This window comes from Molothrus aeneus, chromosome 4, assembly GCF_037042795.1.
Source record: "Molothrus aeneus isolate 106 chromosome 4, BPBGC_Maene_1.0, whole genome shotgun sequence".
NCBI classification, from domain to species: domain Eukaryota; kingdom Metazoa; phylum Chordata; class Aves; order Passeriformes; family Icteridae; genus Molothrus; species Molothrus aeneus.
In genome coordinates this window covers 37,490,648-37,513,635 of record NC_089649.1, presented here as the reverse complement: position 1 = coordinate 37,513,635, position 22,988 = coordinate 37,490,648, and the positions used below count along the sequence as shown (strand labels likewise).

Below are 22,988 nucleotides of genomic sequence, written 5' to 3'. Positions count from 1 at the left end.
CCAACCCAAACAAACAAAAACCTACCAAAAAACCCTAGTGTAACCAAGAACCAAGGGCCTGTAGTCAGGAAAACAAAAAGAAAAATTCATATGGTCAAATATTTATACCCCCTATCTTCAAGTGGTATTAACAACTGCTTGTTCTTTACCTACCTTGGAATGCAGTAGTAGATGTTATTGAGAGAGGTAGATGATTTTGTTTTCAGATAGAAAATTACTTTAATTTGTATCTGGGGGCCTTTCCAGATTGCAAATCCCAAACAGATTGACAGGGCATCTAGAGAGATTTATTCAGGTTCAATCAGAGGATTAAGCAGTACCCACATGATTAGAATAGCGTTCCACAGCTACTTCCTAATGTCTGGACAAGTGGATCTGGTCCAAAAGAGGAGACAGACCACAAGGTCAGTAAAGTTCAAAGACCTAGCCACTCAATTGCTATATAAAGTATATATACAAAGCTGGAGTTGTTAACACACAAAAATTGTCCTGAGTTTGGGAAGAAGATGACCAGGTTCACATCTCAATTGAATTTTCTCTCCAAAACCAGAGAATTTTAAACATTTCCTTTCAGTGCAACTTAGTAAAGTTAGTACAAAATTTCTAATTTATAATCAACCTACATTCTGCTCTGTGTTACCTCCAAAGCAAATTGAAACAGTCAAGGTAGACAATAACCTGGTCTGTAACAAACAGTTACAGGTAATGTAATATGTTACAGAAAATAACAAGCCTGGTCAGAACCACAAGTTTTTTCATTCTCTGATTTTCATGCATTCAGAAACTGGACATTTAAGTACAACCTTGACCTTCATGATGCTTGTGTTCTGCTGAAAATGTATTCACTGACATAGCTCAAAACAGACTTCTACTTATTGTCAGCAGCTAATGACCTCTCAGAGACTCAAACATTTCCTTGCAGATCAAATGCTTTTGTCTAGATAGGACTTTCAATTGTGTGGTTTATTAGCTTTTCTTCTCCCTAATACTGATGGTGAGCTTCTGAAAAACATTAAAATCTTTCTACCTTTAAATGACAATGAAAACAATCTTGCATTTCACAAACTGAAATTTTAACTATAGTTAATTCACTGCAGTTCAGTATGTCTTCAATTTTCACTATTTTATCAACAGAATGTATTGTATCCTTTAAAATTCAGGTACCTGTGTCTTAACTCATTAGAACAAATTCTTAGACTCAAAAAGACTTTAAATTCTTGATAAATACCTCTTTTTCCAAACTGTAAACAGAACTGGTTAAGTAAGCAACAGGTGCAAAATAAAAACTGGCCACTGACACCTTGTATTTAAAACTACCAGCTGATAATGGGGTACATAAATCTGTATACCAGCTTTAAAGGAGTCCAAACACGTCCAGCCCTGTCCTTCGCTGTCGCTGCAATTGCCCCTGGAAGTGTCCTTCTCTGTCCAGGCCTCCCAGGGTCTCTTGCTGATGTCCAAAATCTTTGAGCTCCCTCTGCTGCCTCGGCTGTGCATAACAGAGGAAACAGGCAGAGAAGCAAGGGGTTAAAAAAGCCCACGTCGCCTGCAAAGCAGCCCGGTGCCAATTTCGCACTGCTGGGCCGAATAGCTCTCAGTAACGGCGAGGAGTGTGGCAGTGGGCAATGGGAAAGGCAGTGTGCGGCTCTCGGGCAAGCACAGTCTCTTTAACTCACCTACACCTGCTCCAACAGCTCAGGAGAGGCAGACAAACCAAAAAAGTACCATCATTTGGCTTACAGATTGTCAACTCTGTAAACTGGTTCTCCTTTCTTTTCCTTCCTTCCTTCCTTCCTTCCTTCCTTCCTTCCTTCCTTCCTTCCTTCCTTCCTTCCTTCCTTCCCTCCATGGGTTCTAGTTATTTAATATTCCATTTCTTTTTCTCAAAGTACAAATCAGAGGGTTCACAGCCGGGAAAAGAATGCCACCTCTTTCTAGGAAGCTGAGTTGGACCTAGGTGATTTTAAGTGATCATATAAGCACTTTAATTTATGTCATGTATGCTCTGAGGAGGCAGGCAAAAAAGTAAACTACATAATTGAAAGTGCCCTTAAACAAAATTTTAGCACTGGCACCACTTAGGTTCTAGCCTCACCAGTTTTCCTGTATCATCAAGCTGAATGGTAGCACTAGATCTGTGCATGATATGCACAAAGTAAGAATTTCACACTCATCCTCTAGACAAGAAAAACTCTTATTCCTTCACACATATAAAGGAAAACCTAGGACCAGTGTTTCATATTTTACATTTTGCTGTTATTCTGGGCTTTTACACATAAGAAATTAGAAATCTGGAAGAATAAAATATTAAAAAATTGCAAAAGCCCAGAATAAAATTACTATTTCATTATAATGAAATTAACATAACATATTTAATACAAATTAACATGTAAAGTTTTTAATTTGAGATAAATAGTAACACTGAAGCAGATATAACATTAAAAATCTGACAAATTTGTTGGATTGCTTGATCACATAAATTAAATGTATATTGGTGGTATAGGAACTATATCCTACAGGAAAGCAAATACTTTTTTTACTGATGCAGTGGAACTTAAATTTCAGCTCTTATCACAATACCCTGAAAAATTCCTTAGAGAATTTTTGTAGCTCAAGCTGCACTCAGCTTGCTTTCACACTGTATCTCCTAAAGCTAAAAGATTTTGTGATCATTAAGAGCAGTGGCATGTATATTGTTGGTAATTACCCAAAAATAAGAGGAGAGATTATTCAGTCACACAAGGTCAAAATAATATCAGTGCCAACATTTTCAGCTGCAAATGTTCAGAGTCAGAATACTGAATACACAAAACAATTAGTCTATTGGGTAAGTAGTAGGCCGTACCAAAATATCTGTTTTTATTCTAGGAAATGTGACTGATAAACTTGCTCAAGGTTTTCTGAGTTTTAAAGGTCAGGTACAAAACTGACCTTAATTCAGATTTACAGCAATTTTGACTCAGGGTGTGTTAATACGCTTAGCATAATGCATGTGCTCAAAATGCATTGAAGGGGAGGCTCACAGAGAGATGTGATGGCAAATAACAACAGTGCAGACAATTAACGCTGAATTAATTAATTTAATTATAGTCTAACACTCTTAATTAATCTCAATTAACAATTGAAAGTCATGTTTCTTATTTGTCCTTACCATGTTTTTGCTCAGGGGTATTTTTTGATTCAGTCTGAAAAGAATTTAACGTTGATAAATGTTAAATAGATAGAAAGATAGATCTTTCTGTACTCCCCCCACTAATGAAATCATCTTGCATTTGCAAATAAAATATGCTTTTAAACCACACCAACACATTTTTAAGCCAACATAATTACTGTCCTTTAATGACTCACAGGTCTTTAATTTCTTTAGCTTCATCTTTCTTCAATAAGCATTCCTGATTTGGTTCTATCATACCTATTCTAGGTTGTCTTTCAGTAGATTGCTTGGAAATGTTCTCTTGTACACCTTAAAAACCTCAATGATAAAGAGCTTCATCAAGCATTTTTCCTCAAATGAATCATTTAGGCTGATATCTCAAATACAAAGAAATAGATGCCTTTCTTTACTGAAACACACTGAAAAGTCTGTCCAGTATATATAGCAATGTGTTAATACTGAAGTGTGAGGAAGAAACACCTATGCTTTGTATCTCAGATGAGTGAAAGCAAGGCCTCTCAATAATGGCCACTTTACAGTTTCAGAATTTAAAAAAAAAAAAGAGGTCCCTGTTTAACAATCAACTCCCTTCTATCATGGCACAGAAAAATGGATTGTTCTTGTGCAAGTTTGGGCATCAGATTATATAACATCCTTTAGTTTTATCATACACTGGCCATTGCCACCATGATCCTGGGTTACAGAGTCACAAGTAGACAGAGATTTTACAAATTCTAGTGGGTCTACAGCTGTCTAGTTTGTTACATGTCCAGAGTAATCCAGGCAAAACTGTTGCTGAACCTGCATTCTAAGCAGAGAGTTCATATCACCCTTCTGAGATACAGCATCTATTCCATATTATAAGGAAACTCTATAGGATGCAGCCAAAGTTTGCTTGGAAAAACACATCAGTGTTTTATGCAAGATACAAATTAGCAAATGGCATATTTTTTTTTTCAAATTTAAAAAATAATTCCTATACCCATTGATTTTCCAAGCAGAAATTGAAAGCATTTTTATGTACAATTCTGCTCTGGAACTTTTAGTTTAGGATAACTTTTTAGATGGGAATTTTTGAATTACCTAGAAATTGTGGTGGAAGATATCATGTAAAACACTGGCTGGCTTTACAACAGCATAACAAAGTGAAGAGGGACAAGAAAATATGAGGCAAAGGTATCAGAGCCATGTTCCAAATGTCTCACCAAGTTGCAAGGTGTGACATGGCATTGCATTGCAACAGTGGATCAAGGGTGATGTGCTGTATTGCACATCACTAACAGGTGTTGAGGACTTGTTTTCAGAGATGCTGGTTAAGAATGAGTTCCATTTGAAGCTGTGCATAGAAACATGAGAGTCAAGAATCTGATTTGCTGATATATCCAGAAAATCTCTCTAGACTACTAGCAAATGCATACAGTATCTCGTGCTTCGACTTCCTGGTCCTGGAAGAAATGTCAAATCAGGTATACAATTATCTATACCAACTTCAGGTATAAGCAAGTTCTGAAAACAAAACCCATTAGTCAGAGATTGTTTCCTAGATCAAGGGAAATGGTAGCAGTAGTAGCCTTGCTCCTTGTGCATTGGATCACATGTTTTTTAATTCTTGTTTACATTAATGGAAACCAAATATTTTTTACCTCATTTGAAGAAAAAACTGAATCCAGACCTACAGTTGACTTACTACTCTAAGCTAGAAGCAATTGTTCTGGTTTATCTAAAATAGGTAAATATTTACCAGCACAGGTGTTATAATCAGCTCATCCAGACATACAAATGTATCCTTCTTTCTGGTGCATTTTAATAAGCATTCTTAAAGAATTTGCAAAACACTGTATAATAGAGAAAGCTGAACAGCTCAGTTTATAGGCACAAAGCTTTCCACTTCCCCATAGCACTTACTGCAATCATTAACTACAGAAGACCTGAAGTGACTTCCTACATCATCAGCTCAAGCCCTTGCTACTGCATACAGTGCTGCTTTAAATACTACTGATCACCTGTTCTAATGCTTCCTAAAACCAAAATGGTTTCTTTACAAACTTATCAAAGGTTCTTCCAGAATCGTTATCTTCTCATTCCAAGGGAGACAGCCTTTAGTTAATTTTTATATCCTTTTTTACCTAAAGTGATTTAATCTTCTAGCAAAGCTGGGAAACAGTTCACACCTCTTATTTCCCTTTATCTATGTTTGTTTGCACTGATTCCTCTTCCTCAGACTGCTCTTTTTCACTTAAAGGGAAAACCATTACTTGTACAGCACTGCACTATGAAATCATGTGGCATTACTCCCTTCCCTCCCAGTATCTTCTTACTTACTTCCACATTATTATATTAGTCTTTCACATTATTATATTAGTTTTCAATCTGTTTGAAGGCAGTAATCAGATAGGCTGTTCCTAAAAATCTACATCCTGATATAGCAATTGCAGCATTATCCAGAAAAAGATGTGAAAATATCTAATTTGCAAGCTGAGTTCCACTCAGTCACTATTGTAGGAAATCTTAGTATCTGTGAAAATAAGATTGTGGCATCACTACATAGCTCTGTTCACATCATATGAGGTATGCTCTTAATGAAGTTTCTTATTTTTTTATAATCGTGAAAGATTAACTCCCTTGGGCTTATGATAATGCAACATTCGTGATGATTTCTAAAATCAGAACACAGATATCAGTGTAAAAACATTATTAAAAATAGTTAAATCAAAGGAATAGGTCAAAAGTGATAGTTTTAAAAATATCTTTAGTGTAACTGCTTCATTATATGTATTTAAGCAATGGAAATTAAACTTATCATGATATATGTGGATTTTATCCTTAACTCCCATTAATGCTAATAGGAGTTAAGTCCATAAATCCCCATCCATCACTGTATGACTGTAGCCTGTCTCCCTCAGTTTTGCATGAACTTGAAATTTACTAGCTCTGCTTATAGTAACAAGAGCTGCAGTGGACTTTAGAATAATTGTTGAATGAACCTGAATTAAGAAAATAAAGGATTTTCAGATTGTCACCTTTGTTCCTAATTCTGTTCTTGAGTCTAATAAATATGCCCTGAAAAAGTTCTCAGTACTAGCATTCTACATGACCTTGAAATTCTTGATTTGAATAAATTTCAAAGCATCATTTTAGCATCAGTTAAAAACTCCATTCTCCCACCATGTTTTTATTCTATTCTGAACACTTGGTACTTCCTGCACTCTGGGTGTGCGTATGCTGGGTGTGATTTTTTAATTACAGCAGCCAAAGTAATCACTCAACATAAAAGATCTGTATGCTCAGACTCCTATGCATCATACCAATACTGCAAAGATGTATTGTAAACCATATATTTAAAAAGAAAGTTGAAACCATTTTATAATACTTTAAAATTAAACAGTAAAATTATACAATTCATCAAAAGTGCTTGTAAGAATCTGTATTTACATACCAGAATCTTTTTTTTCCATAGACAATACACAGCATGCTATCAATTATGGCTGTTAAAAGCTAGCAGAACAAGAAGTATTATGAATCTGTGAATCAGACTTTAATTTTCTTTAAAAGTCAATATGATCACAGCAAGGTTGGTATGATATGCATTGTCTACTGACATGGCACTCCCTATGTCATTACTGCATTACATCAGTAGTGTTAGACCTCTTCCTCCCCCCTCCAAATCCTTTTAGAGCCTAATACCAATCTAAAAATTAAAAAAAATCTCATAATCTCTCAAGTAGTTTGATTTCTTTTTGCACAAAGTAACCCTTATGACTTCAGAATCTCAGACATACTATGTGGGTCTCAGCAGCAGCAGCCACCTCCTTCAGCACAGAAATTGGGTTCTGTCTTCTCTCACTCCTAATCACTCCAATTTGACCCTTTATCTAGTTAACCATCTTACCCAGGAAGTGCTACTCTGCTGTTTAGATTCATCAGACAGGTGTCTCTAGACAGAGATCTACAGATGGACTCTTTCCTCCCTCTCTCCAAATTGCAGGTAATCCCAACTCACAGGCTTCTCTGCTCCTATGCCTCTAATGCTCCAGCTTGCTGAGGCTTTGAAATTCTCAACAATTTCTTCCAGGGCTGAAAAGCACTGCAAAGCCAACAAAAATCCCTTGTCATGATTTAACCCCAGCCAGCAAACAAGAACCACACAGCCTCTCTCTTATTCCTCCACCAGTGGGATCAGGGAGAGAATTAATTGCGAGGGTAAAAGTCAGAGGAATCATGGGCTGAGATAGAGTTTAATAGGGAAAGCAAAAGCTGCACGCACAAGCAAAGCAAAACAAGGAATGAATTTACTGCTTCCCATGGGCAAGCAGGTGTTCAGCCATTCCCAGGAAAGCAGGGCTCCATCACACATAACAGTTACTTGGCAAGACAAACACAATCACTCCAAATATGCCCCTCCTCCTTCTTGCCCCTCTACCCATTTCTCACCCCTGATATATACTGAGCACAATGCCATATGGTCCTGTTGGGTATAGTGCCTTGGTCAGTGGGTGTTAGCCATGCCAGCTCTGTCTCTTCCCTATTTCCCACGCATTCCCAGTCTCTTCACCAGCACAGCAGTTGGAAAAACAAAACAAAACAAAACAAAACAAAACAAAACAAAAACAAAACAAAAAAAAAAACAACAACAAAAAAAAAAGCTTTGGCTCTGTTAAAGCATTTCTCAGCAATAACAGAAGACCTCTATATTATCAACCTTGTGCTCAGCACATATCAAAACATAGTGCGGTAACAGCCACTGTGAAGTAAATTAACTTTACCTCAGCTCAAACAAGCTGCAGACTTCTCCAGAGTTCAGAAAGATCCCAACTTGCAAGCCTCTAGGCCTAAAATTTAATTTTGCCTAGGAGCTAATTTAGTCCTATATCATTCTTTCCCATAAAAAAAAAGAAACAGGCAGACACCTCCTCAAGGCATTTCTCATTGGAAACCGAGGCAGTGTGAATAAATACTAACCTAAAACTTTATTACAACAATTAAGATATTGAAGGTGAATGATAAACATATTGAACACACATAACTGAAAAAAGTAGGTATTCATTATTTCTTGTTTACCTCTTTTTGATGATAAAACAATAATCTTCGAAAGCACTCTTGGAGAATCTGAATTTATTTCCTTGCTTTAAAAAATAACCAGTCTTTACAGTGCTTGATCTTTCAGTCACTAAGTTTCTTTTTCAGTTAATGGATTTCAAAACGTAAATGTATAGGAACATATGCAAGCTAATTTATTGGCATAACAGGATTAGTTAAAGAAGATTTCTGGTCTGATTTCCATCTACAAAGACTGTAAGCTACAATATGCCAGATCTCTCACAATCTTCTTTTTAGTTCCTCTATCTTCTTTTAGAAGATTTAAATTGAGTGAGGGTTTAGCTACTTAACTTCTGGTAGGATTGAAGGGATAGAATACTGAAAATTTGATGTTTCTAGTCAACCATTATTAGGTCCCTTGTTTGCAATATATTTTTCCTTTTTTTTTGTGAATGTGGCTGCTCTACAGTTTCAGAAAAATGACTTTATTAAATACATAATTTGCATGTTAATGTATATCATATATGCATATAAAATATATACTAAATACAAATATAATGAGAGTTTTCATTGCATATATTGATATTTTACACTGGTTAATTAATTTCCCAGCTTAGCAAAATGTAGGGAAAATATTTTAGATTTTTACCTGTGACTACTGTTCTGGTATCACTGTGGTATTACAAATTACAGTCTCTGAGATCTTTTAAAATAAGGATTCACTTTTCAATAAGTTACCTTTACTTCTACCCCTTGGTAGAAGCTCATCATGGACCTAGTGGAAGGCCATAAAATGTATATTTCTTCTTTCTCCCTTTCTACTCATCTAGACCCACATGTACTCATTCACAAAGTTAATTTCTTCATGAAAGGAACAGGTTAGTAAATCGATAGTGAATGAAGCTTTTGTCTGTTGAAGTTTTATTTAGTTGCCCAAGTGTATTTAGTGTGGCCTTAATAATCCCTAAGAACCCCTGAGTTATCTGGGAAGGTAGACATATCACAGGATTGCAAAATACATGCATCTTTTTTAACCAGCAGCCAAAAGGCAAAACATCTTAAGGCTTTTCAAACGCCACCAGATGATGTCTTTGGGTAGACAAATAAATTGTTCCCTTTCTCCTCGGTACTGGTACAGTACAAATACACATAAAATTTTATGTGTTGCCAGACCTCTTGGTGCATTTCATGCATATCAACGAATTTAAGGTCAACTCATATCTGATCAAGTTTGTTTAAGTTAGAAATATATTCCTTCTCATAGCCCACTTGAGCAGGTGTTTAGACTACAGGAGTTAGCAGGCCCTGCTTCTGGGCTTGACCTAGTTTAGCTTTACCTTTTATTTTACCTTATTTACCCTATTCTAGGCAATGTCATATTTGTCTACCAACACAAGGAAGGCATCAGAGAAATTTAAAATGGAATTCCCAAAATTATATTTGATCTAATTTGGTTATATTTCTCTGAGGAGATGAAACAGAGGGTGATTTCAAATGCATGTTTTCAGTAAAGAATTATAAAATTAGCCCATTCGGTCACTCATTTAAACCAGTCATATTCAAAAGGCTAACATAAAATTCATTAATAACAAAACGGAATATATAGCACCAAAAATTCATTTGAATAAATGAAAAATCATAGAAAAAAATTATTTTTAACTTAGCAAATACTTTCTGCTGTAGAGCAAAAACTTCTTCAGGGACACATCATTTGCTTGCAGAAAAAAAACAGAATCTTTTTTCAACTGAGAACATGGCAAGGACCAAATGAAGACAGAGGCTTAGTGTACGTTGTTTGTTCATGTAATTGTCATGTCCTTTATCATCTAATCACTTATCCTACTGCTTGAAAGTGCAAACATTTTAAAAGCCCCTGAGCTAAAGCTTAAAAAAGCAATTACACTGAACAAGTTTCGAAATGTGATTTTAGTGTAATGCATTAGGACTTGGGAACACACAGCTTCCATTAAATATGGGAGTAGTATATTGAATCTTTAATTAATAAATATTCTAGAACATGCAGTAGGAGCTATGACAAACATTATTATACAATATGTCAGTACTATAATTAATCTTTTTAAGAATAAACATCCTAGATATTAACTACCTTTGACTTCTGACGATTATATGTGAGCATAGAAACTGAAATCCAGTATTGCTACTGATAATAAACTCAACAAAGTAATTCAATGCTAAAATAAACCAAACTCATCCATTTGCAATGTTTTATCCTTAAAAGGTATGGAAAGTGAGTAGATATTGTAGCACACTGTTGAATTCAACTGATTTTTGAATGTCTTGTGAAAAAGACAAGGGAGTAAGTAAGGCAAAAATCAAGGAGCTCTCTCAGAAACTACTGACTGTATTCTTTGTTTAGCTGTGGATTGAATGATAAAGTCTGATAGCTCTGGGCTAACAAGCATCCTGTAAATGACCCAATACTTTATCTAAGGCAAAGACAGAACTGTAGTAGTTGCAGTAGGTTCTCATCCTCCACATTTGTAGTGGTGGCAAATGAGGTATAACTTACCCCAGAAGAAAATAAAGAAAAGAGTGTTCATCTGTGCCAGCCAGAATGCTAACAGAAGCCATATCACTTCAGAATCCAACAGTATGAAAGCAGGTGGCACACCTAAGGAGAGCACTAGGTGCAGAAGTTGTGTGTAAGTGTATTTGCTGAACTCTAAATTTTAAGTTTATAAGGAAGTCTGAGAGGTCTGATATTGCAGGTAGCAATGTTGAAGTACTAGTTTTAGCCAGCTCTTTGCCAAGTGACTTCTAGTTCTATTGACTTCAATATGAATGTTGATTAATAGTTATTGGAGTCAAACTCTGAAAGGAATTAGGTAAAATTGAAATAAGGTTTTAACCAAACCATTCACAGGACACCCATTAGGATGTCTACTAGCTCTTAAATGTATAAGAAACAAACAAAACCAAACTAAAACCCCAAAAATTAATTTACCAAAAAGAACCCAAAACCCTAGAAATATTAAAGACATTAATACACACCTTAAAATCTACTGCTCAGAGGAGCTGTTCATTTAAGTCCATCAACAGTCTTTTCTGAATAGCTCAAATAATTTTTAAATCTTCCTGAGATCAGAGGCAAGTTAGTTGTCACCTAAACCTCCCATCCATCTGAGCCATCCTACTTAATGGAGGGAGCAGGAGCGCCCACAATTTGCAATATAGAGTAGGATTAGAGCTTTTTCCTGGAACAGAGCAGACCTTATTGCTCATCCTCAGCCTTCAAGGGCTGAAATCTAGACATCCTAATCACCCACAGTGTGTTTAGCCAACTAACTTCAGGCAGGACCAGACAGGAAAATTTTCCATCTGTTTGCATGTGGAACTGAATCTTCTTCCTTATACAGAAGAATCACAGGAAGATTAGAAACAAAAATTGCAAGAAGAAGTAATTTTCCTAAGGCACATCCATGAAGACATTGCTGTCCGAGGGAGGAGTCATGTGGTTCTAGAAAATCAGTTACTTTGTACTAAAGAAGTTGTACAGTACTGCAGTTGCTCTCAGCCTCTCTATGGGTTCTTTAATTCCAGAATCTGAACAAGAAGGACATCCTTAGTTTTACCCACTGCCAAAATCAGTTTTGGAAAGAGAGATCCCACCTATGGATGCATCCAGCAGATCACCAAGAAAAATTCTCTTTGCTATAGACAAACACTTCATCATAATTAACAGTGTATCTGCATTGCTTCTTGTAATGAATGTCCTACAGCTCTTCAGTACAGAAAAGCATGTTCTCAGGGATGTTTGGCAAGAGTCAAATATTGGTACTCGGACACAGATTTAATGTGTCAATTAAAGCTACGTGCTAAGCAATTGATTTAAATCACATTTAATTTCTCTTTAGCTGCTGTGGTAAATCTTTGACAGATTAATGAGTTACAGTTAATGGTGGAGCTTGAAGATTGTTGCAATTGGTTTTCACTCATTAATTGAAATGCCAAACAGCTTAGATATATGCACTATCCTTACTGCAGTTCAGCCCTGGCATCATAGAATGTTAAGGGATTGGAATGGACCTTAAAGACCATGGGAAGGGACACCCCCCCACTAGACCAGGCTGCTGAAAGCCTTTTCCAGCCTGCCCTTGATTGTTGCCAGGATTGCAGCATCCAGAACCTCCCTGTTCCAGTGTTGTTCTGCAGGCTGAACAGCTCCAACTTTCTTACCATGTCTTTGTAGCAGAGGTTTTCCTGTCCTCTTACCAACTTTGTGGCTCTCCTCTGGACTTGCTCAAGCAGTTCCCTTCTTATGCTGGGAACTTTAAATAGTACTCCAGTAATAGTGCAAAGATGTAATAAAAATAAATAATCCCCTTATTTACTATAATAAATAAGATCAATGAAAATATTACCAGTGTTTGTTAGCATAAGAAAATAGATGAACCACTTTGGTTCAGTCTAAATTTATTGAAAGTTAAGGAAGGATATTCTTGTCTTTAGATTTAAAATGTTTTCTCCCTCTCCTTTGATATAGTAACAGAAAGCAACCAAGTAATAAATAAAGTCATAACACAAGTCCTTTGCATTATCAGTTTAAAGAAAGCCAACTTTTCATGTCTACTCTCACAGAACTGACTACCCTGTCCAGTCCTGTATCAACCTTCCCTGCACTTTCTTTTACATATCCTTTTGAACAGATAAGGCTGCACCATAAGTAATCCCAGTAATGATGGAACTCGAACAATTAGGCATGAGGAAATACAAGGCAATCCTTCAGAATACAAAAACTATATTTACATTTCTCAAACGTGAGTGTGAATTTCACAGTTCTTCTCCTACTTTGATTTGGCAATGGCATTGGTAACCTGCATGGAAAATGATGACAATTTGAGTGGTTAACTTCAATTTAAAATATTTGAGTTTCTGTACTAGAAATGTTTTGTCAATGGCATATTGAAATTGTTAGCTGAAAAACGTTTGGTCCAGTCTGAAATTTTCAGCTATGTAAAGGAAAACAAGAAAATTCCATCTATTTGGACAAAGTAATTGATTACCTAATATGCAGCCACAGTACTTAAAAACAGTGAATAAATTTAAAATGGAAAGATGTTATTACCACAAATAAGGCCATCCTGTCTAATTATACCAATCAAGGCAGCAATAAAAAGCATGTCAAATTGCATGTTTTTCAGACACTAAGACAGTTATTTTGGAAAATCTCAGAAGTAAAAATTAAAATTATCAATGTTTTCTTCTACAGCAGTGAAAATGAGCTTTCATTACAAGTGTCATAGTTAACTCACGAAGAAAAAATTTTCTACAAGAACAATATTTGTTATAGTGTCTTATGTTTACTCTTAACAGTGTTCTTCCAAAAATCTGTAAGAACTTTCTCATATTAAAATTTTACAGTGAGTTATAACAAGTGAAAGAAGAATCCTTTGATTACATCATACAAAAGACAAGTCTAGATTTCACTTAGCAGTATATATTAGGCAAAATTACTATATTTGGAATAGCAACAGAGAGAGTTCTGTAATTTATGCATGAAATTCTGAGGACTTGGTTCAAATAACAGCATACAAAACTTATGAGAACGGGTGATATTCAATGTTCAAATGAGGGGCATATTTTGGAATCTCTCAGATCTGGAAGGATTTCACATGAAGTGCATATGAAAAATGCTTTAAAGAAATAGTGAGAATTAAGAAATTAGTACCTTGAAGATTTGTGGAAAAATCTCAAAACAGCTACAGTCTGTATGTTGTGGTGATACAGCTCTATCTGTACAAGTATAATGGTAGAAATCAAAATATCCTGTAAGTGTTTCAGATTTTACTGTGTGCTGGAAATTACTAATCAAAATGTTAATACCAAGGTCCATAGTGGCCTGAGCCTTGGCATGGACAGCAAAGAGCAATTACCTGATCTCCAGTTTTTATTTTATTGAGCCTTATGAAGCAGGTGAACAGTATGCTGACCCTCTAAGAAGGTTCACGTTGTGCTAAGGTTTTGAAGCATGGTGAAACAAGTGCAGACCCACATCTCACTCTCGTTCTGTAGAACCAGGGTACAGCAGCTGTTCAGACAATGGCAGCCTTGAGGTTACAGATGAGGCTGTGGAAGTCACCACAACTGAAATAATGATTTCTCCCTCCCCTCAAGGGACTGTTCTGTCACAGTTATTTGAATTAGGAGTCAGGCAAATACCACATGAGAACACTGAGCCTCTTGTAGGATAACAAATCAATTCAGGCAGTTTGATTCTGGTGTCCGTGGCTGCATCAAACAACCCTACTTGTTTAAAGTAGTTAGGCCTTGTGCTCATAATGTGTAATTATCAACTGAGATGATGAATACTTGTCCTTCATAAAATAGCAGTCAAATAGCAGCCTCTTTCCTTTGATAGATTAGGATATGTTTTTTAATTGAAACATGAGTGCCAATGGCAGTGTTTTCAAGGGAGATAACAATGAAAAATATCTCCAATTGCTTCAGTGAGAAGTTTAACCAGGACTTTTTTCATCTTAAAAGCTGGAAACAATTTAAACCAATAAACTTTACTCATACTGACATACAGAATAACTTGACATAATTTTGAAAGGATTACATCATTTGTCATTCTCCATTTTCCTTTTTCATTTGGCCTTCATGCTATGCCTTTTTCACATGTTCTGTCAGTGAGAAGACCTTTACTCTAAAAATGATCCTGTCCATAAAGTCTTGATATTCTGCTAAGAAAAGTAAAGTAATTGACATGCCTCACGTTATATAATTTAAAATATAAAGCTTGGGTTGGGCAGAAATACAAAGTCCTGAGAGCTGCAGCATTCCCACCCCAGTGCCCCAGGTTTAGAGCTGTTTCCTTCAGTGCAAGGATTGGAAAGTGCTGGGAAAGGCAGTGGAGCCCTCATTGCTCCCACATCCTTCTTCCTCCTGTCCTTTGGATTTTATACAGCAATCTGGAATGGACTCTGTTACTACATGATATTTGGGATGTCATGCAAAGAAATAAGGATATTTCAGGGGGTTTTATTCCCTCTTGTTAGAAGACACCAAAAATATAGTTCTGTGAGCACTGAGGCACAAGCTTCTCTAAGAATTTTGTCTTACTTTAGAAACACACAGAAAATACATCTGTACATCTGTAAAGTACAAATCCCTGGCTCTGGTTTTACCACATCATGGTACTAATTATAAAAAATACCAACAGGTTCTCATTAGAACTTTTTATGACTTTTGAGGCTGTCCCTACCCATGATGAAAATGTCTTTCAGTCCTTTCCTGAAAGGGGTTGGGGTGTGTTTGTGTGTGTGTTTTTAACAAATTAATTAACAGTTTATTTCTTTAAATACAGCAGTTGATTAACAATTCCAATGCATTTAATGTTGCATGCTTCCATTTTGTCAGAGAGCCTTTTTCCTCTGCTGGAAAGAGTAATCTGAAATAATTTCATTTTTCAGGTGTAGTTTTCTACTTACCTTCTTTGTGCTAAAAATTGTTAAAGTTATGTTAACATAAAATTCTTTACTGGGGCTTTCTCTATATGATTTGCAAATATTGGCAAGTATTGGCAATACTTGGTAAGCATGGTTTTAGCATATTTGGCTACCCTTACTTACTCAGTCAAGCTGAGTAATTAAATTGACCAGAACAGCAGGATGCTGAAAATATGAAAAACAGTTTCTCATGAATAAATGTTGCATATTGAGGTTCCTGTTGTCCTTTATTATGTCTGTTGGCATGATTCTTCCCACTACATGGCTGCATGGTCCAAGTTTCCTAAGAGAAATATCAATAAAATGCTGCATTTTTAACCAACAATTTCTACACCAATGGGGTTTTAACTAGTTAGTCTAACCTATAAAAACTAGTATCCATAGTTTTTGGCTAAATTTTATTCCTCAACCCTGTACACTTTATTTCCCATTCTGTCTAAAAAAGCTTTCTTGTTAAAATTAATTTTTATCATCTTTTTTAACCATAAAAGAGTGATTTATTTTTACTTCTGTTATATTTAGAATTGTCATGTAAGGGCTGACATCCAGTTGCCATTTTCTCCCTGCAGCTAACCTATCTTTTTCTCTATTTTATTTTGATCTTTTTCATTAATGCAGTTCAAATAATGAGGAAAATCTTATTATAACGAATAAAAGTATACTTCCTATGCCCTTATGTTCAGTCTCAGTTCTAAATGAAATGTAATGAGAAGATCTTATTCACCTTTATTTAAAACCAAGTATTTTCAGAGTGGTAAAGTTGTAAGAAAGTGGAGCCATAAATATATTTCTGACAGAATGTGTGCGCAAAATGACTTCCAGAAGTTTGAAGCACTCACTCATCTTTTCTATAGAAGTCCTCTTGATTAAGACAGGACTTTCTGAAGAAATTCAGGTGACTACACCAGTAGCTAATCTAATTTATTATAAAGATTTATAAGGTCTCTACTCTATTTGAAGAGAGGAGGAACATGTGCCCTCCTCAGACTGTTGTGTGAGCTGGCAAGCTACTGCTCACACAATGTTCCATAGGGAACTGAGGCACAGAAAGCCTATGTGATGGGTCTAAAACAAGGATTAGAGAGAGAGGAAAAAAAAAAATAGTTTAACTTCCTTTACAGGGGGACAGATTCTCACTGACAGAGAGAGAGAGGGAATTGTGAATACTCCTGCCAGGTTTTGAGCAGAAAAAGGTAACACCATAAAACTCTTTTTATGCTTCTTATTTCAAATTCAAGACAAATTTGTGATAGAGTAGGTAGATAGATAAGGTAGAGTTATATGGAATTATATGAACTGTACATGGAGGTTGGATTTCCTTATCTTAGGATTTTTTTCGATTGCCCTGAAATGCATCTTTATTCTTATCCATTGTGTCCCCACTAACATAAATAGGTATCATTCTGGCATTCAGCTAAGTAATTCTTTTGTCATCCACAGATGGACAGGGGATTACATGGCTAAGAAATGAAATAAAAGCTAAATCCCTGTGCTTGTTAAGGCTTTGGTTGATTTCTCTTTTTTCAGGATTACCGAGTGAACATCTTTCTCCGTCAGAATTGGAATGATCCACGCCTCGCATACAGTGAATATCCAGATGACTCTTTAGATTTAGATCCATCCATGCTGGATTCCATTTGGAAACCTGATTTGTTCTTTGCTAATGAAAAAGGTGCCAACTTTCATGAAGTTACAACAGATAATAAGTTGTTGCGGATTTTCAAGAATGGAAATGTACTTTATTCCATCAGGTGAGTCTCCAATTTAATGGGTTTTTTTTCAGATAGAAGCTCAAAAGTATAATTAGGATTTTCTAAAACATATATTCAGTTGCTAGTCATGCAGAACTATTATTAGTGAGTTTTTAATGCAGAATTTTGTCAGCATTCACTGTTTATATTAAAATAGAAAATTATCACTCATGCACATAGCAAAAGTAACAAGAAAAATTTCTTTCCCAATTTAAAGTACAGGTACTGAGCCTAGAGGAACTAGGACACTGCACAGAACAAACAATCCTGTAGTATTATAATCTGAGTTGGCCTATGTATGAGTTTCACAGTCTGTGGCCTCCAATGACAATCCAATTTTACTTCTTTCCCCCCCTTCTGGATATTGTATTTGCCCTTCAACGTGAAATACATGGCCTGTTTGAGGAAGTATGACATTTAAAGAACAGTCATTTACTCATCTCTGAAGACGGAGAGAAAGCTGGAAAGTAATTTTTTGAAAAGGTTTTAAGAAGCTGAAAGCACTAATCATAAGTATTGACAAAATCTAATTATCCCACTTCTATTCCCTCCACTTTCATTTTAATACAGACATCAGTAGGCATTTTACCGTTGTCATCAAAATCCCAATCTAATGAGAAACACATTAGATGTAAGTATGCTAATGCCCCACTAGATTTGGTATTGAAGCAGTGACTCACTTGTGCAAAATGTTACTCTTTTCAAAATAAATATACTATTGTTCACTCAGTGTTTTGCTTTGCATGCTTTTATGACACTGAATTAATGTGTAATTAGACTTTTTGAAGAGACATCAGGAATCTGTAAACACTTTGTATTCTGGAGAAAAAGAAAACTTTATGAATTGCATGAATTGTGTCAATGGCAAGGATCTCCTTCCTCCTTCCCTCCTTCCAGTGCCATTAGGCAGCACTTCTCAAAGCTTACACAAGGAGAAAAGGTTGGGTTAAAATTCTTATGAGGATTTCATACCCAACAGGTTGGTCTGCCATTCTGGGAACATAATCAATCCTCAGTATCACAACATGTATACTGTCACTAGAAACAGATTCAAAGTAGATTGAAAGGATTCCTTCACTGGATTCAAGCAGAAATAGATCTAAATCAATTATCTGCAGACTGTCTGAGTCACCCCAAGAGGCACTGGCTGTTGTTCCACTCTAACCAAATAACTCCCTATCTTGCCCTGTTCTTTCCAAATACACACAGCACACAGTATAAACCCCGCCACTCAGCTGAAACAAGTTTGGATTGCAACTTCAATACAATTCAGAGCAAGTTCATGGCCACAAGAAATGGGGTGGAAAACCATTTTTGGGAATGTGGGAATAATATCATATTAAATTATAAAGAAAAACATCAACTGTGCTGAAAGCAGACACCAGATAGTTCCTCTGTTTCTTATGAAGCCAGAAATTTCATGTTGCCTTGATTTAATTAAGACCTATAACAGTTTCTAAAACATTTAAAATCATATCCTTGGCATCTAGTTTAGTTATGTGCATTTGAGTGAGTTAAGCTTCTGATAAGGGGAGCTATGCTAATCTCTATTGTGCTGATATTAAAAGGGGAAAAAAAAAGAAGTTTCTAAATTTGCTTCTTTCTTTCATTCCCTAATTTCTCCTCATCTCTAATTGCATTGGGACAATACAGACAAAAAAATAATGGAAGGTAACAGTTCCCAGCTCAATGAATACTTAATATAAAATGCTAAAATATTTAGTGAAGCACAAATTAAAGTCCAGGTGCCTCTGAAATGACTTGCTGTGTTACCTACTAGCCAGAATTTGCCTTTGGAACTATTTTTAACAGCATGGGAATAGGGGATGGGTCTGACTTCCCTCTTCAGACTCTCCCCATGCAGCTCAATCACTGCTTGGCTAAACAGAAATTATAGCAACAATGAATCAAGAAGGTTTGGTCACCAACAAAAAATTAGGTAAAAGAAATATACAGCCATACTTGCCAGCTACTGCCCCCTTCCCTTTAGCCCCAGTGCCAAAAACATCAATGGATACATAGGCATAGCCAGGGAGGGAAAATTTGTGCCTTTATCTCTTATAAATTCTTCTTTCTGATTCCTCAGAGAACTTTTACTCGAAAGATAAATTATTGTAAAAAATTTATAAATTATTATAATAAATAATAAAACAAATTTTTAACCTAAAATTTAAAAATACCTCTTTGCCTATAATTTGCAAAGAATTTCACAGGAACTATTAGGACTAACACTGATGCACAGCTACAGTTCAAAATTGCAGCCATATTTTTGTTTACCATCAATATCATCAAATATTTCTTTAAGCCTTTGTGTTGACATTTTAAGCACTTTATTTTAGGACAGCAACACATAAAACTACTTTTCCACCATGACTGCTGGCATATGTTATGAAATTCTTGCAAATTTGGGTAAGTTTTATGCCAAGGGTTTGAAATACTGGAACTGTGCAATAATTCTGCTGTAGCACAAAAAGGCAAACTGCTGCTGCATTCCTTTAGACTTCTCATTAAGTTAGGCAACCCTACTGAAAAATTTAGTTTTTTGGAAGTCTGTAAATTTATTTTCCATGCTGTCATACTAGGCTGAGTTAGATGGATTCAGCTAATAGAGACCTTTTTTGAGAGCTTTGTACTGAAACATGTATTCTATTTCTAATTTCTTCCGTTGTATTCGTGCACTCTTCCCACACAGTTCTATGGCTTTTTTGGGGGGTATATTTTTAATGGTTTTTTTGTGTCCTTTCAGATTGACTTTAATACTTTCCTGTCCGATGGATCTCAAAAATTTTCCAATGGATGTGCAAACATGTATAATGCAGCTGGAAAGCTGTAAGTTTGCGTAATGTATTATCCTATACATACTTTTGCAGAGATTACAACAGCTATACAGGAGGTAGGAAAACCCCTTGTAGTGGTACAAGAACAAATTTTCAAAATGAATCTTCTATTTTATCAATAGAATATGTGAAGTACACATGACTTTGAGGAAGAGGTTCTATCATACCTATTTGAACTAAAAATAGAGAGTTTTGTGTAAATCTGAAGTTACCATTAAACTCAGTGACAGTTTGTGCAAAAATTTCTGCACATAGGGTTTCACCATAAGTCTTTCTGTGTTCACACATGCAGGAGGTAAATAATAAGGAGAGCATAAAGGAAACATAAGAATAACTTAAAGAAGTGATGGATGGGGCTTTATGTGAAATTAAATTATTATATTCTAACATATATTTTACTTATTGTCTACCTTGATATCTTGTTACTTAAAAGAGGATGAAAAGTGTAAAGCAGCTATGCCATTTCAAGGCACAAATGCACTCACAAAAGGAGAAATCAACTATTCTGTCTGATGCATTATATTCTGATTTTTCTTGTGATATGAAGTATTTGGGAATTGCTGTTTCCCTTAAATTGAGAAGACTTTGAAAAAGAGCTGTAGCAGAAAAACCCTCCTAATGATGCAAAGAACAAAAACAAAATAAAGTAAAGCATTCTTTAAAAGCTTCCAGCAATCTGAACTTAGTGAAAATAAATGACAGGAGTAAGAAAAATTTAGAAGTATTCATCTAAAATATCTAGATTTACAGTTTTAGGGCAAATAAGTAAAATATTTCAAAAATAAAAGAATTATGCTTATAGAATGAACATAGTGGATTATTTTACATATATCATAGATCAGAAACACAACAAACATAATTTTATTAACATTTTTTGAAGTTTTTTTCTTTTACTGGAATAAAGCAGCACCTAGGGAAAGGGGAGGTAATTATCAGTCAGTATGTCAGAACTGTTTGTTGTATGGTGTGCTATTTATAGACTATTGCAGGGTGAGTACAAAAGCCAGGTCTATCGTTTACTACAATGGACAGATGGTAACATTATGAAGCAGCCTTTCAATATGAGGGCAACAGCTGAATCTGACAGCAGAAATTTTCTTGACTAAAATGGAGAGATAATTATTTGCTGCAAATGTCAAGGAATTTAGGACAATATTATATATCCAGGATTTGAGCAAAACTCCAGAGCCAACCTGAGCAGACAATCCTACTGATAACCTGTATAATTAATGTGACTAAACAAAAGGTTAACAAAAGGCAGTTGCATCAGAGTACATGCAGATGGCAGGTATACTCACTAAATACGATTATGCTTCAAAGAGGAAGTATCATAGTGTTTGAGCAAGAAAAATGTATCATTAAAAATGCTTTGAAAAGTTTTGAAGCTTTTGCTTTAACAGCTTCATAAACTCAGCTGCATTTTTCCTCTCAGCTATTGTGAGGACAGGTCACACAACAACTGAGCATTCTTGAACAAGCAGGCATCTGGTTTGCTTTAGAGAAACCTTGCAGGAGCCCACAGTTCCCACAAACTACACCACAGGGAACCAGCATTTGTTAGTTGAGTGGCGCTGTGGATGTTCTACTGTATTTTCCAGCAGAACATTTTTCACTGAAGTCTTGTTTTTAATCATTGAGTTCAGTGGGAGTAAATTCCCAGCTGCATATTCATATGGTAAAGAGAGGTTCTCACAAAAGAAGAGCTGAAGAAAATACAGATGAGTGCTTCAAATTCTTTATTCACAAAGCAAGATCAAATTTGATTTCATAAGGAAGTTGCAAGTAATAAAGCTTTTCCCATATTGCCTTGTCTAATTCTATTTTACCTGTAACTTCAGACATCAAAAAACAGACTATGGGAAAAAATGATGGCCTGAGGCAGAAAATTTTGCAGCGTGTGGGAGCTCTGGATATGCTTACATGTCTGATAATAACCAGTCTGAGAATAACCAGTTAGGTTTACAAGACCAAGGCTGCAGTTCCCTGAGATTATTTTGGGACAGATTCAAAACAATTATGTACAGTGACCTAAGTTCCAAGATCCTAGACCTTTGAGAGCAGGAATTCACCTGCCCATAGCCAGTTTCTCAGTACAGGAAGGACAGGAAAGGAAATAAACAACTTAGAAGTGTTACAAAAAATATCTACATTCCAGGAAGAAGAGTAACCAGGTTAAAAAAAAAAAAAAAAAAAAAAAGTAGTTTCTATGAGAGTGAACTCTGATCAATTTCCAAAACTTAGGAAAGGATGAGCAGAAACACTCAAATTCCAGACTCTCTGGCTAAGAAAAGACATCTAGTTCTATTTAAAATTATAGAAGAAAAAAGGAGGATGGTGCATTTGGCATTTTCCCAGGCTTCACATCAAATCTCCCGAGGTAAGAAGTGACATAACCCTGAGAGCCTGATTCCATCCAAGCATCTCTAATTTCTAGGCCACAGTGTCATACTCTGCTCTGGCTGTCTGCCTTGCATTTTTTTGTGCACAGTGAGACAATGTAAACAGGGGGATCAAAGCAGTAACCCTAGTGGTTAATGCCTTGTCTGGGGAAGTGGAAGACATTTGGGTTCAAAACAGAAAACACAGTCCTCTCATGTCCTGAGTGAATGATCTGACCACCAGGCTATGTTATAAGAAACCAAAGTGTTTGCAGGAGCAAAGCAGCAGTAGCTGTGCTTCCAGATGTTTCTTTTTGAAGTGGTGATCACTGCTGTTTTTTCCAAGTTGTGTAGGATATTGT

The 22,988-nt window shown here is 35.8% G+C and overlaps 1 protein-coding gene across 2 annotated transcripts in view; it reads left to right on the top strand.

The window, feature by feature from the left end:
- GLRA3 (glycine receptor alpha 3) overlaps positions 1–22,988 on the top strand; it is an 85,924-nt gene that overhangs the window by 27,595 nt on the left and 35,341 nt on the right. For both annotated transcript variants that reach the window (XM_066548296.1, XM_066548295.1), the window contains exons 4-5: positions 17,188–17,411; positions 20,158–20,240. In XM_066548296.1, the coding sequence (XP_066404393.1) occupies positions 17,188–17,411; positions 20,158–20,240 (307 nt within the window). The remainder of the gene's footprint in view (positions 1–17,187; positions 17,412–20,157; positions 20,241–22,988) is intronic.